We start from the raw sequence: 15028 nt of genomic DNA, 5'->3' as shown, positions 1-15028 counted from the left end.
GCGATAAACTTCAGAACGTTCTAGAGTTGCCATAAGTACGAGCGCAGGGATATAAGGGCGCCGCCACAGCGAAGTGAGTTAGTTACAAGTCAGCAAGCTACAAGTAAAGTGAGCAGAGAAGTAAGTAGTGAATAAGCAAGCTATAAGTTTAATTGTGTTAACAAGTTCAGTAAAGCGTTTATTGCTTTAACAAGTATTGTAAAGTGTTTTTACTGTATTAGCAAGTATTGTACAATTTTTTGTTGTACAATAAAGTTAATTGTACTACAATTTGGTCATCGTTAGCATTTATTCAACAATCCAGATATTTGGGAAATCCCTCAAGGTTTCGAGGATAATCGTAACAGTATCGCTTTAAAAATATCGGGTACCCATTAATATCGGAATAAAAAGACTCGATACTCCAAATATCGATACCAAAATGCAAAAAACTTATATGAATATAGGTCTCGTTATAGGCCGCTGTGGTGTAATAATTAGAAGTGCTCAAAACTTGAAAATGAAAAACAGCTTCGCATTAAAACAAAATCGCCGTTCAAAGTCGACATAAAACTGTAGGGACCTCTTTTGTGCCACAACATCAATAGTAGGGATGGGTAGTGGGGGGTTGAAATTCGATTTTTTCGAATTTCGAACATTGCCCAACCATTCGATCATTCGATTCGAAGTTTGGTGGTGCAAATTCCATTTAATTCGAATTTTCCAAAAAAAAATTTTATTGAAACTCCTTAATCGAGTTAGGAGATGTTTGCGTTAAATATATTTAACACCAAGTCATAAAATCTGTATAGTTCGTTCGATTTTCAAAAAGGAGGTAGGTGCCAAAGAAAGGGCTTGCCCTGCAAATGTGTAATATGGTTTTAGTTTTGTGCTATATGTAAGGAAATCAAAATCAAATTATTTAATAAGCTAAATAAATTACCCCAATATGGGTATCAATCGAAATGGTTTTGAATAAACTTAATTTTTTAATTACTGTTAGGAGAGGTGCCACCTGTTTGAAAAGTCGAACGCAGTTAAAAAAGTGTTGTGCTTAAAATACTATGCAATAGTTAAAATATTTTTGAGGTGATTGAAGAGAGTGGCCACCTGTCTAAAAAGTTAAACTCAAATTACACTGTGGGACAGCCGAAACCAGCCCGGACTTTGTTAACATTTCACCCATCCAGTAATAAAATACTCGGTGGATTTGCACCGTAGCTCGTATTTTCATTTCATGGCCTACTAAAGTTTTCATATCTCGGCCTAAGTAGTTTTCAAAAAAGTTGAAAAAATAATTAAAATAAATATCTGAGCGAAATTAAAGGTTAAGACATATCCCAACAAACACTTAGGTTTGACCTCAACTTGAGGTTAAGTTGAGAACTAAGGTATTTCTCAAATCTCCCATGTTGTTTCTCAACAGTACCTCAAGTGGAGGATCATAGCGTTCTCAACAAATAGGGCATTTTTCTTTATATGAAAAAAGGGCTGTGTTGCAAATTAAAAGTTTTATGTTTCTTTCTTTATATGTCATCATTTTTCTGTAATAGATTTAGGAAATATTTGTTAGCTGTTAACTCTATATGTTTGCAACTCTATGCTTTGACGTTTTACTCTCGCCGTTGTTTGTTGGAGCCGTTATTTCGTTACTATAAATCTATAAATTGGCTCATCTCTAGAAACGGGAAACTATTCTACAATTTTCTTTAGCGGCGCAAGCATAGGGAGCGCAAACTGAGAAATAAACGTTTTGTAATAAATTCATATCAATCGATTAAGATAAATAGTTTAAATTTCTAGCTTCCTTTCCATACTGCGTCGCGACATCTTTATTTCTCACGTTTAATATCGGGAATCGAGAGGATTCCACTCAGCCGCCGCCATTAAGTTACAAGGAACAATTTTGCGAAGCCGCGCCTTTAATATTAGGAATCGAAGGAATTCCACTTAGCTGCCGACATTAGGATAGAACTTTGCAATCCTTTAAAAGCCGCCGTCGTTAAAATTGTAAACCCCAAAAGTTCACGACCAATTAAAATGCAGCGTTCGCCAGTACGCCGTAGTCCACGTCTTCATTCCGAGGACCTTACACAAGTTCCTCAAAACACAGGAGACATCGCCAAAGTTACTGAGGCATGCAACAAAACCACTGAAATATCAGCCAGTACTATCATGATGAACCCCACAGTCTCGGCTGCAGTAGCAGAAGCATCAATCGCCAATGCATCCCAAAGCCCCACCGCCGCCGCAGTCACTACAACGATACCATTCCGCACTCCAGCTGTACCAGATGATATCAGAAGCGTAGTGCATTGTACATATACTAGCTCTCAGGCTAGCGGCCCTTGCAATATCGCCACGCCAACAGCAGCCAGCAGAGTATTACCAATTCTTGCAAGTGCACCGACAACTATTAACGCCGCCGAGGAGAGCATGATTTTTCTGATGCAAAGGCAAATTGCTAACCTAGAACTGCAGCTGAAACATGCACAAGCCAGGATAACAGAGAGTGAACAGCAACGACAAAGACTGGAGCCTTCCGCCATTACATCATATGCCTTGCCGTATTCCAGACCACTAGATGCAAGGGATTTCGCTGTAGCGAATAACGCTTCTTCCACCTTTTCGCATAACGGTCACGTAATCACACGACATAACGGGACTTCAGGCATGCAAAGTTACATCGGAACGATAGCTAATTCGTTAAATGGACTACAATATACCGCTCCGCCAATAAACATGCAAAGCCATATGCATATGGCGAGTGCAAATCCGTCATCAAGCGTAATTAGTCCTACAATCACACCGCACTCGGCATATAGCCAAGCGATAAGTAACACCCCTCAGAGCGTCATCCAACCTCCGCGGAAGCTCATGGACCTGCCAGAATTTTCTGGGCAACCGGAAGATTGGCCAGTGTTTCACACTGCATACACTGAGTCAACAATAGCATACAACTATTCCAACTTCGAAAACAACCAACGCCTGAACAAGTGCCTAAAGGGTAGTGCGAGGGAGAGCGTCAAGTCTCTCTTGATCCATCCTAATAATGTTGGAGCTATAGTCGAGCAGTTACGTGTCCGCTTTGGACGTCCAGAACAACTAGTAAGGAGCCAGCTGAAAGCCGTACGAGACATGCCATTTGTTTCCGAAGCAGCTATTGGAAAGATAGTGCCATATGCTACTGCGACAAAAAATCTTACCGTATTCCTACAGTCCATTGGAGAAGAAAAGCACTTGGTCAATCCAACATTATTGGAGGAACTAGTGAATAAATTACCGCTTAGTAAACGCCTTGAGTGGGCAAGGTATTCTGCCACGATTCAGCCGTATCCTACTATCATTAACTTCAGTGACTGGTTATCAGAGATTGCCAGTTTTGTCCAAATGGTGCAAGATAGTGAATGCCGTGAACCCAGACGTCGTGCAGTGTTGCACACTAACGGAGAACGCTCGATAAAATGCATCATGTGCCATGGTTTGCACAAGGTGTCCGAATGCAAGAAATTCTTAGATGCCACCGTCGCCGAAAGATGGGAGCAATCCAAACGTCGTCGACTATGCTTCAGTTGCTTGAACGTAGGTCATGCCACGCGAGATTGTCGTCTCCGTAAGCAATGTATGGTTCATGGATGTCAACGGCAGCACCACCGCCTTTTACACGAAGGCAACGCCAGCCCGGTGGAACTCGTTGGTCCAGATTCCTCGAGTGGCAGCACTGCAGTCCTCAGTTGTTCAGCACAAGCTTCCCGTCGTTTATTGTTTCGTGTGGTTCCAGTGACACTGTATGGACCGAGCAAGCGTGTGAACTCATACGCACTATTAGATGAAGGATCGTCAATAACGATGATGGATAAATCCCTTCTAGAGGAATTGGGATTGCATGGTCACACGCGTGAAGTTGACATTCAGTGGTTTGGTGGAAATGCTGTGAAAGAACAAGTAGCAGTAGTCAACCTGTACATAAGCGGCGTAGGCATGAAGAAGCGCCACTTTCTTCGCAACGTTCACGGGGTCGACAAACTTGACTTACCAATGCAGAGCCTCAACGAAAGGGACATCCGCAACGCCACCAGATATCGGGACAGAATACCAGTGACGCCTTATGAGAACGTAGTGCCAAAAGTGTTAATCGGCTTAGATCATTGTCATCTAGGCTTGCCCACTAAAACTATGCCGTCGAACCACAACGGCCCATACGCAGCCTTCACTGATTTAGGTTGTGTCGTGTTCGGTCCATGCAGTATTTCTCCGCGCGTCAGTCCAACGTGCCTCCATATTAGCAATGCTTTTGATCACCAGATCCATAACATGGTAGCCGAGTATTTTAGCATTGAGTCATTCGGAGTGAAAGCAGCACCGCCTGTCAAGAGCGCAGCCGATCAACGCGCGAAGAGAATGCTTGAAGAAACTACTGTGAAAGTTGACGGACGATTTCAGACCGGGTTGTTGTGGAGACGTGACAACATCAAACTGCCCGAAAGCTACAACATGGCTCTCCAACGTTTAGTCGGTATCGAACGCAAAATTGAGCGAAACAAGAACTTCGGTAAAGAGTATCGCAACATCGTTAAAACGTACATTAACAAAAAATACGCCCGCAAGCTAGAACCGCACGAAGTCGTAAAATGTAATGAAAGGACTTGGTACCTTCCGCATTTCGCCGTGGCTAACCCACGTAAGCCCGGAAAGTTACGACTTGTCTTCGACGCAGCGGCTACCACTGATGGAGTATCTTTGAACTCACAACTGCTTAAAGGTCCTCAGCAATATCGACCGTTAGTATCGGTCCTATTTCACTTCAGAGAGGGCGCATTTGCGGTTTGCGCCGACATCCAGGAAATGTACCATCAAGTCCTAATCCGTCCAGAAGACAGATGTGCTCAGAGATTTTTGTGGCGCGATGCTGAACGCGGGAAGGCGCCGGAGGTCTACGAAATGACTGCGATGACGTTTGGCGCAGCATGTTCGCCGTGTGCAGCTCACTACGTGAAAGTCAAAAACGCCTTAGAACATCGCTCCCATGATCCGCGAGCCATCAGAGCCATCACCGAATACCACTACGTGGACGATTACGTGGACAGTTTCGATTCTGAAACACAAGCCATACAGATAGCCCAACAAGTCCGAGATATACACAAGGATGCTGGTTTTAATCTGCGAAAGTTTACGTCGAACTCTACAAAGGTCGCCGAAGCACTAGGTGGTGTGAAGAGAGCGTTACCAATCTTATCTAAAGAAGGTGCAGAATTTGAGAAGGTCTTGGGAATGTTATGGCAACCGCCGGATGATAGTTTCGCATACCAGTTGGAATTTTATAGAGTCGATTCGTCAGTGATCGAAGGCAAGCGTATTCCCACCAAAAGAGAATTATTGAGCATAGTAATGTCAATATTCGACCCGTTGGGATTCCTCAGTCACTTTACTATCTCCGCAAAGCTGGTGTTACGCGAGCTCTGGAAGCGAAGTATAGGTTGGGATGAACCAGTTCCCAACGAAGTCAATGCTATGTGGTGCGTCTTTCGTAAGCAATTGCTGAAAGTTGTTGAGTGCAGAGTTCCGCGCCACTATTTTCAAATGGGTCCATCTAGGGAACTACAGCTGCACGTATTTGTAGACGCCAGCGAGAACGCATTCAGCGCAGCAGCCTACTGGAGATCGGAGAATATGAATCGCATCATCGAGGTGTCGCTTGTCTATGCCAAGACTAGGAGCGCACCCATTAAGCCGCTCACCATTCCCCGACTCGAGCTACAAGCAGCTGTGTTAGGAACTCGCATGATGACTACTATAATAAGTGAACATAGCGTTCGAGCCAACCGATGTGTTATGTGGAGCGATTCCAAAACGGTTCTTAAGTGGTTATTTAGTAAACACCGCCGCTATAAACCGTTCGTGGCACACAGGATAGCTGAAATTCTCGACGTCACTAAGCCGTCCGATTGGAGATGGGTTCCGACGAACCAAAACGTGGCTGACGAGGCAACGCGACCCAACAAGGCAATAAATCTCAGTCCTTCGTCCCGCTGGTTCACTGGCCCTGAGTTTCTGTACAACAACGAGCAACTCTGGCCAAAGGACGCTGACGTCGCTGATGAAGCTGAAGATGACGAGGAAGAGATTCGCACAAAATTTGCCTTCATTGTCGTGAGTAGTAATGTTCTAAACTTTAATAGATTTTCTTCGTTTACCAGATTAAGAAGAGTAGTTGCCTGGGTGATACGGTTCCTCCACTATTGCCGTAGAAGGATCGATTCGTCGCAGACCAACGGGTTGACAGCAGCGGAGCTTGCAGAAGCGGATTATTTACTTTGTCGCTTAGTGCAGCGAGAATCCTACGCCAGAGAACTGAAGCAGATCGAGAGCGGAAATTCTCTGCCCTCCGATAACCGTTTGTGCACATTGTCTCCTTTCATTGATGACAGAGGAATTCTCCGAGTATACAGTCGCCTTGATGCCGTCAGTTGGTTGCCATATGAGAGTCGGTGCCCTATAATCCTGCCTCAAAATCACGCCGTTACTAAACTTATCGTTGCGCATGAGCACATCCGGATGATTCACCAAAATATCGAAGCAACGATTTGTGAAATTCGCAGAAAGTACTGGGTTCCTAACTTAAGAAGAGTTTTGCGCGGAATTATCGCAAGCTGTAATACGTGCGTCTTAAAAAACACGAAACCTGTTCCGCCAATTATGGGTTTATTGCCTGAAGACCGGACGACACCCTACGTTCGACCCTTCACGTTTACGGGCTTGGATTATTTTGGCCCTGTTAGTATAACGATCGGACGTCGAACCGAGAAGCGGTGGGTGGCACTGTTCACGTGCCTGTCAATACGTGCCATTCACCTCGAAGTCGCATATGACCTTTCAACAGACGCTTGCATTTTAGCTATGCGTAATTTTATGAATCGCAGAGGGGTCCCAAAAAGAATTCGTACGGACAATGGTAAGAACTTCGTGGGAGTAGCAGGCGAAGTTGCGCGCTTTGTAGATGTGTTTGACTGCCAGGCGTTGCAAGCGGAATTGTCCACTAAAGGGGTAGAATGGGTCTTTAATTGCCCGGAAAACCCATCAGAAGGCGGAGTCTGGGAGCGAATGGTACAATGCGTCAAGAAAGTCTTGCGGCATACATTGAAAGATCTTGCACCGAAGGAGCATACATTCCAAAGTTTGCTCATCGAAGCAGAAAACATTGTGAACTCGCGTCCGCTAACACACTTACCTATCACGCCACAGCAAGAAGAACCGCTGACGCCAAATCATTTCTTGCTTGGTTGTGCCAACACTGCTCAGACAACGAGTTGCTCGGAACCACCCGTGAAACTTTGTGCCATCCGCAAGCAGTGGCGAATAGCTAGACAACTTCGAGATCGATTTTGGAAAAGATGGGTTGACGAATATCTACCTACACTAACGCGACGTACGAAGTGGTGCATGCCAACGAAGCCTTTGGGGATTGGCGATTTGGTGTTTATCTGTGATCCTAAATTACCAAGAAGAGAATGGCGACGTGGCCGAGTATTGCGAGTGTTTCCGGGAAAGGACGGCGAGATTGGTCGAGCAGAGGTGACTACGATAACTGGTCTAACTTATCGGCCAGTATCCAAGTTGGCGGTCCTGGATCTGGTTAATGGTGAATCTGATTCGATTCACGGGGGTGGGGGTGTTGCAAATTAAAAGTTTTATGTTTCTTTCTTTATATTTCATCATTTTTCTGTAATAGATTTAGGAAATATTTGTTAGCTGTTAACTCTATATGTTTGCAACTCTTTGCCTTGACGTTTTACTCTCGCCGTTGTTTGTTGGAGCCGTTATTTCGTTACTATAAATCTATAAATTGGCTCATCTCTAGAAACGGGAAACTATTCTACAATTTTCTTTAGCGGCGCAAGTATAGGGAGCGCAAACTGAGAAATAAACGTTTTGTAATAAATTCATATCAATCGATTAAGATAAATAGTTTAAATTTCTAGCTTCCTTTCCATACTGCGTCGCGACAGGCTGTTTCTCAAGTTGAGAAAATGCTAGTTCTCAACTTGAACTCTAATGTAATTCTCCAATTGGTCTCAAACATATCATTGAAATACTGCAATTGAAATAGTAAAATATCGTATACCTTTTTGATTGAAACGACATATATAGATGAATTTAAATATTAATTTTTTATTTTATTATTCCTCTTGTATTATGTAGTTAATCAATATCGTATTACAATAATTCACTACACAGTATACAGTCCGACAGTAATTTTGCCACTTGATTCACTTCGCGTTGTATTTTCTTTCAAGAATATTTGAGGATATTTTGAAGATTATTTACTTCGTTGGTAGTTTTTCCCTTTATATAGCTTTAGTTTTTCACTTGATAATTAAAAATTCGTATCTCTATCACTTTTTACGTATCTGCGCGTGGGTTAGAGATGAGTTGGAGAATGATGTTGGATATCAACTTGAGAACTATGAATTTCTCCAAGGTTGGAGAAATATTTTTTTGGTGTTTATTGGGATATAATCAGCCTCATTGCGTAAGTCGTAAATTAGCATTGTCTACTGTCGTGCTGAAATAAGTAAACGACGAAAATTGTCGAAAACTATGCAGTGCTGCCAAGTTCTTCCGTTTTAATACACTAGTCGAGTGGACATTTTAGGCAATGACGCAAAATTTTCGATACGATTCGATTCTTGAAAAACGACTTGCGTTCGGCACGACTCTCGCAATGAGGCTGAATAAAATTTTACGGGAAATATTTCCGTAGAACATTTTAACCAATTAGCTCCCGCCAAAAATGGTAATTTTAACCCTTACTTCAAGAAATCCCGCAAAGAGAAAATTGATATATTCTAGAAAATTATTCTCCGGAAAATTTTACTAGGGGTCTTCTCAGGAAAAAGCTTCATGCCACCAACGTAAAAGCCTCTAAATATTTAAAATAAGAAATCAACAAAAAAAACTAGTTTAAAAAAAAATTTTAATTTGAGTTCGGAATAACAGTTCCTTCTTGGCAAAAATTTTTTGTCCCGATGCATCACATCGAAAAACATGTATTTTTTTACTTGCATCCCTAAGACAAATGGAGCGCCACACACAGTGATAGCAAATTTAGTCAGAAAGAAGAAAGTTGAAGAGTTGATTTTTTGGAAATAAAGATAAAATTCGATTTTTTCTAGAAAAATTCGATTTTATCCGAATTTTAGCAACACAAAGTTCGATTTCTAAAAACCGCCATTTTGGAGCTAAAATTCGAATATCGAAGCTTCGAATATCATATTTACCCATCCCTAATTAATAGCCCGAACACAATGATAACGACAATAATTCAATAATACAAGGTTCGATAAACTGACAGTTGTCTCTCTCGCACCGCTCCCTTAGCAGTGGCACCGTGTTGCTTCTTTGCAAATTTACAGCCCTATTCAGTTGTCCTCACAAAAATCACCATACTCACTATTGAGAGGTTTCTGACTATTGTGAGGTTATCCCTATGCTGGCGTAAATTTAAAAGCTCATAGGCTCACAATTGTCAGGAAATTTATGATGTANCCGTATTCTGTTGTCCTCACAAAAATCACCATACTCACTATTGAGAGGTTTCTGACTATTGTGAGGTTATCCCTATGCTGGCGTAAATTTAAAAGCTCATAGGCTCACAATTGTCAGGAAATTTATGATGTACGAATGAGACCCTCACAAGAGAAAAACAGCCGATTTTTATTGAGCAATTGAATAATGTTTTGTTAATTTTCGTTCGCTATCAGTGTCTGTGTTAAGTTTTTTTTTTAACTAAAAGTATATTCAGTAATGGCGGAGTTACTGCTTGTTTTTGCGGCAGTTTCGGAAGAGTTAGAGCAGGCATAGGATTTCATTTCCATACAAACTTTTGCTCCAAGTTGTGGATTGCAAACTGTGTGAAGTACTGGAGCTACTCCTGCTTTGTTATTTCTTTTTAAATTCGCCTAGAAAAGAAATAAAATCAGTAATTGTCAAAAAAATAAACAAATTGCAAAAATATTTACTTTCCCTGTTGTTCAGCATCCATCTTTTGTATTTATTTTATTTACGAAACCGCTGTTAGACAGCAAAATGCTTTTCACCTGGTGTGGTGATTTTGTTGAGCTTTTTTCTTGTGAGGTGTGGGCTAGAATAACCTCACAAAATAGACCTCACAAGAAATCTCACAAAGTTTTGCTCACAACTCAGTTGTGAGGTTTTATTAGAATAGGGCTGTTACATGGAAACAGTGTAGCTTTGGTGTGAAATAAAAGTATAAGCTTTTGTGCAATATGTTTATTTGTATATGCATATGAAGCATATTTAACTGATGAAAACATAAGCATTGGATGTTTACATCAATCTCATAGTAGTCTTATTTTAATTCACGTAGATATATTAACATTACTTTCAACATTTCGTTTAAAATGCCAGATTTCCTGCAAATACATTAGAATTTACGAAAGGAATTTCAATACTAATTGCCTACTTTGCGTACTTTTCTACTACCATTTTCGCAACAAGGGATTGCATTCTTGCCCTATCTCTGTCCTTCGTAAATGCAACCTTTCGTAAGGGAGTGGCAAACCGCAGCTGTCAATAATTATCTAACCTTGTATTATTGAATCATGGATAACGACGAGCTATGGACCATAGCTGTCAAATTATTTTAACACGTACTCTTTTGTAGATAATTATTTTGGCGCCGACCGGGCTACGCGACGACTGTGGTTGTGGCCAGATTAGATCTATTTCTATTTTTCTACCGACAGATAAGGTTCTTATTCTTCTTTTATGTCAAACTCGTACAAATTCATGATGTCGCCGACGCATTCAAAAAAATCATGCCACCATCGACAAAGCGTTTAGACAATGAAGATAACAAATTGTAAGCTGTGGCCCGTAGCTTGTCGTTTTTAATGTTTTCAGAACTTAAGGCGCATTTGACAAATCGGAGGAGAATCCCGGTCAAACACTAACATATTAGGTTTGTTCCACAAGCTACTTGTAGAAAAACTCGAGCAAAGTTCAAACTGTCAGCGTATAACAAATAAACTCTAAAAGTTACGTGTTGAACACGTATGTGTAACTCGAAGTGACTTCGAGTAGCTTGTGGAACAAACTTATTGTGTAACAACACGCAGAGATTGAGGTGTTGTCTTAAAACACCGAGGTCGCGGGTTCAAATTCCACCGCATGCAATCCTAACTATAGGTGCGTTCGTTTAAAATCTCCAGCAGAAACCAACCAACTGCCGAATTCCGGCGAAATGTCATCTGTTCTCTCACAAGAGAGAAATATCCAAAATAGTACGCGAACAGAAAATTTGCAGAAACTTGCAAGTTATACGAACAGCTGATATAATTTTTGTTTACATACAAAAGTGTAAAATTTAAAACGTACGAAAAGTCATCGCAAAGTGTTATACTGACACAGTTTATTGATTAAACAAATAACTACTTATTTCTTACAAGTTTAATTAGTCGCATTTTGTAATTTTTATCTTCCAAACCATCAAATTCAATTTTGTGATTTGCGTAAATGCCAACCAGCTGTTTTTGATCAACTGTTTTCCAGTTGGCAAATTGCTGTTGGCAAAAATTTTTCCAGCAGAAACCAGCAGCTTCCCCTCAAAATGAAAAGTCAGTTTGCTCTCTCAATTTCCCCTACTTTGCAAGTTTTTTGCGTACTTGTAAGTTTTGGTTAAACATGAACAATTAACAGCTACGCGAACGCTACTTATATTACACATTTCTGCTCTTAAGAGCCCAATTTATATCGGGAAGAATTGTTAATAACATTACCCCTGTAATGTGAGTTTATGACATTCGATACGATAGTAGGGTACTGGTACTCGATTCCAAAAAATATCGTTTTAAAACTATCGAGTAGAAAATATCGGTATCGAATGCCACAAGTATCGATATGGTATCGTATCGTATCGAAATTCGTGTCCCTACTAGCAGCTGTCAAAATGGATAAACATAAATTCGCGTCAAATATTTTCAATAGTCAAATACATCGATCAGCTGTTTACTTGCTAGTTTCTGCTAGTTTTGCGTTTGCTATTTCTTTATTTGGGAAATCTTTAGCTATTTGTACAACGATTTTGGGGTAGGACGGAGGGGTAGGCCGTGGCCCCCCCAAACCCCCCTAAACGAAAGAGGATGAGCGCCGCTTTATGAAAAGTCACCCCTCACCACATTATAACCCTCACTAAGTAGAATTCTCCTTTCCGTTTTGCTAAAGAAGAGGGGATGAACACCTTTTGCAGAGATATTTCGTGGATATTTTTTTTTGACAGCTCAGCTCGAAAACTTCCAAAAAATACCATAATTCCAACCGACATTATTAATAAATTAGTGGGCAGATATAGTAAATTTTATTTTTGTAATAAAGCGTGAACTGTTGTCTTTATTTCGCTCTCTGTGAGCGTAATTCTCTCAATTTCCTCGTTGTTCTTCATCCTGATAATTATCTGCTAGAAAAGAAAAGAAACAAAGCCTATGACTTTCAATCTTTTGACGCAGGTTGAAAGCTTGTGTATTGGGACTTTTTTTTCGGGGGATTGGGATATTTTTCTTTTCGTTCAAAATGTCAAAAACTTGTATACGTCAATTAAGTTGCGAAATTGCAAAAAGAGAGCGTCGAAATTAAAAAAAGGGGCCGAAGCAAAAATATAAATTTAATACAATAATTGTCCTGATATTTATTTTTGGAAGTGAATATACAAATTCTTAGATCAAACAATTAAAAGTGTTGCACTTGCATGCAAATAGTTCGAAATGTAAGGTACAATTAAGGAAAAAATTAAAGCTTGACTCTTCGTATGTGCATATTTATTTTACGAACTTAAAATTGCTAGCTAAGAATTTGTTCGGACAACGTAAACAAAATTATGTAAATAAAGCTTAGGCTTATCAAATATCCACTCACAAATATCCATACATTTGTATATTTAATAGAAATCAAAGATTTACACCAAGATTTTGGCTGATTTTCCTAAGATATGGTGAGATAAAAAAGCTAACGTTTCCTAAAAGAATGCACAGACATGCATAATAATTAAGTACCTAATAGCCACATTTTTTTAATTTAGAAGTTGAAATTTTTGGTAAAATATATTATGTTGAAGCGGCATGTCGGCCATTCTGTATGTACGGAATGTAAAAGCTGCATATTCATAACAGCAAAATTCCTGTCCAGATGCAATCACGATTTGCAGGTTTTTGCAGGAAGTCGTTCCAGGTGACCACCTTCCATAAGGTTTATTAATGGAGAAACAACTGTTCCTGCAAATCGTGAATATCGTGAAGCATATGGAACGCAACTTAAGATAACTTATAGACATGATGGAAAATGCTTTTTACCATAACATTATTCGTTGCAGATCGAATTAAATGCTGGTTTGTGGAATTTATGTCTTCAGACAGCTGATGATAATTCCCAGCTAATAGCTGGAGCCGATTTTAATTATACTAAAGAGTCATAGCGTCGTTATCAAAATTGGGGTATAATCCTCGACTGGGGAAAGTGTTCTCCAAATTAATTTCCAAACATTTTCTATCGTAGATTCCATTAATTCGATGATATCGTTAGTTTTTCTCTGGTAATTTCTATAAAAATCATCGCCGATGATATCGCTATCTTTTCCAATACTCACCCTCTATCTGGAAGAACGGTTCCATCTAGACTTCAAAGTCTTTATGATACGAAACTTGCACGATAAAGTCAGAAGTGTTACAAAAAAACATAAACTTGCGAAAGATGTTAAATACATTCATACATATTTGCGTTTCCATCGGAAGAAGTATACCGCGAAAAAATAAGAGTCATAGAGCAAATTGGTCTGTTTTTAACCGACTTCGCACAGAGAACAGAGAAATCGATTAATCGGTGACTGTCTGTCCGTCCATCCGTCCGTCTTTGCACACTATAACACGAGTAAAAACTAAGATATCTTAACGAAACTTGGTACTTTTACTTCTTTTAGGCGTAGGACGGATATTATTGAAAATGGGCAAAATCGGACAATAACCACGCCTACCTCCCATATAACGGTAGTTTTCAGAAATAAGAAATTTATATTTTAGGAACTACTGAAGATTATTCACTCAAAATTAATACCTATTTACAAAAAATTTCAGACGAAAAATAAGATTATAAATAATAAATTTTTGGAAAATGGGCGTAGCCACGTCCACTTATGATCAGATATATGTATATCGGTAACCGTTATACCAATTTGTACCAAATTCAGTATGGTTATTGTGCTTGCCACATTAAAGCAAAACGTTGAAAATTATTGAAATCGGATTAAAACTACGGTCACTTTTCTTCAACGGTAAATTTCAGAAATGCTTGAAACTTCGATATTTCTGAATTCAGGCACGCTAATTTACTCATAATTGATACTCGCTTGAAAAGAAGTCACATTATTATGGAATTTTGGCAAATGGGTGTGATACCGCTCAATTATGACTATAGAAGTTTATGTCATTATTTCTAACTGAACGTTCTATCGAAGATGTTTAAAATAGGGGTAAAACCACCCCTGCTTACCATGTAGCGGTAGTTTTCGGAAAGGCAAAAAACATATATTTAATACTTGCGCCGTGTATTTAATGTTCGGCTCTGCCAGAACTTGGACTTTTTATTTTATTTTATTTTTTTTATTGCACCGCATAACTTTGACCCTTCCTAACCGATTTCTATAATTCTTTTTTTAAAGAAAAGGTGTTACCTCACAGTTAACAGATCATGAGTCGGTTTTGTTTTTTGCTTAAAAATTACTTGTTTACATTATATACTGCTTATGTAGGCAGGACACTTTTTTGCAAAAAAATTATCTCGCTACGTGGCGCCAGGGTCTAGGTATTTTGAAAACCTGTATTTATGGTCCGATTTGGTTAAAATTTGGCGTATGTAGTTAAAACATAATGAGTCATAGAGTTCCAAAAAAGTGACCTTGAATTGGCGCTGAAGTCAAAATATAAAGTATATGGGTGTTTCCAGCGGAAGGTCCACCACGACAAAAAAAATAAAAGTTTTATAT

General features: G+C 39.7%; 3 protein-coding genes across 5 annotated transcripts in view; all 3 read left to right on the top strand.

The window, feature by feature from the left end:
- Nucleotides 1-2019: 2019 nt before the first annotated feature.
- Nucleotides 2020-6227, top strand: LOC108374055 (uncharacterized). Its single transcript, XM_017630013.1, has 2 exons — nucleotides 2020-6129; nucleotides 6177-6227. The coding sequence occupies exons 1-2, from the start codon at nucleotides 2020-2022 to the stop codon at nucleotides 6225-6227; spliced, it is 4161 nt and encodes a 1386-aa protein (XP_017485502.1).
- A 448-nt stretch (nucleotides 6228-6675) lies between these two features.
- On the top strand, nucleotides 6676-7662 carry LOC108374053 (uncharacterized). The gene has a single exon (XM_017630012.1). The coding sequence runs from the start codon at nucleotides 6676-6678 to the stop codon at nucleotides 7660-7662; it is 987 nt and encodes a 328-aa protein (XP_017485501.1).
- Nucleotides 7663-12581: 4919 nt separating this feature from the next.
- The window catches only part of GTPBP1 (GTP-binding protein 1), an 8724-nt gene continuing 6277 nt past the window's right edge, over nucleotides 12582-15028 (top strand). The window contains exon 1 of one of the 3 annotated variants that reach the window (XM_017630020.1): nucleotides 12582-12760. The gene's annotated coding sequence lies outside the window, so the exon portion shown is untranslated. The other 2 variants (XM_017630023.1, XM_017630021.1) reach the window with 2 other exon arrangements.

The sequence above is a fragment of the Rhagoletis zephyria genome, unplaced genomic scaffold (genome assembly GCF_001687245.7).
Source record: "Rhagoletis zephyria isolate East Lansing unplaced genomic scaffold, Rhagoletis_zephyria_1.1 Rzeph_scaffold_07279, whole genome shotgun sequence".
NCBI lineage: Eukaryota > Metazoa > Arthropoda > Insecta > Diptera > Tephritidae > Rhagoletis > Rhagoletis zephyria.
This window is presented reverse-complemented; position numbering and strand designations above follow the sequence as displayed.

Coding starts and splice junctions, on each gene's coding strand:
- LOC108374055 (XM_017630013.1), top strand. CDS start 2,020: ATGCAGCGTTCGCCAGTACGCCGTAGTCCACGTCTTCATTCCGAGGAC. Junction 6,130..6,176: donor CAAAATTTGCCTTCATTGTC/GTGAGTAGTAAT, acceptor TTCGTTTACCAG/ATTAAGAAGAGTAGTTGCCT.
- LOC108374053 (XM_017630012.1), top strand. CDS start 6,676: ATGGGTTTATTGCCTGAAGACCGGACGACACCCTACGTTCGACCCTTC.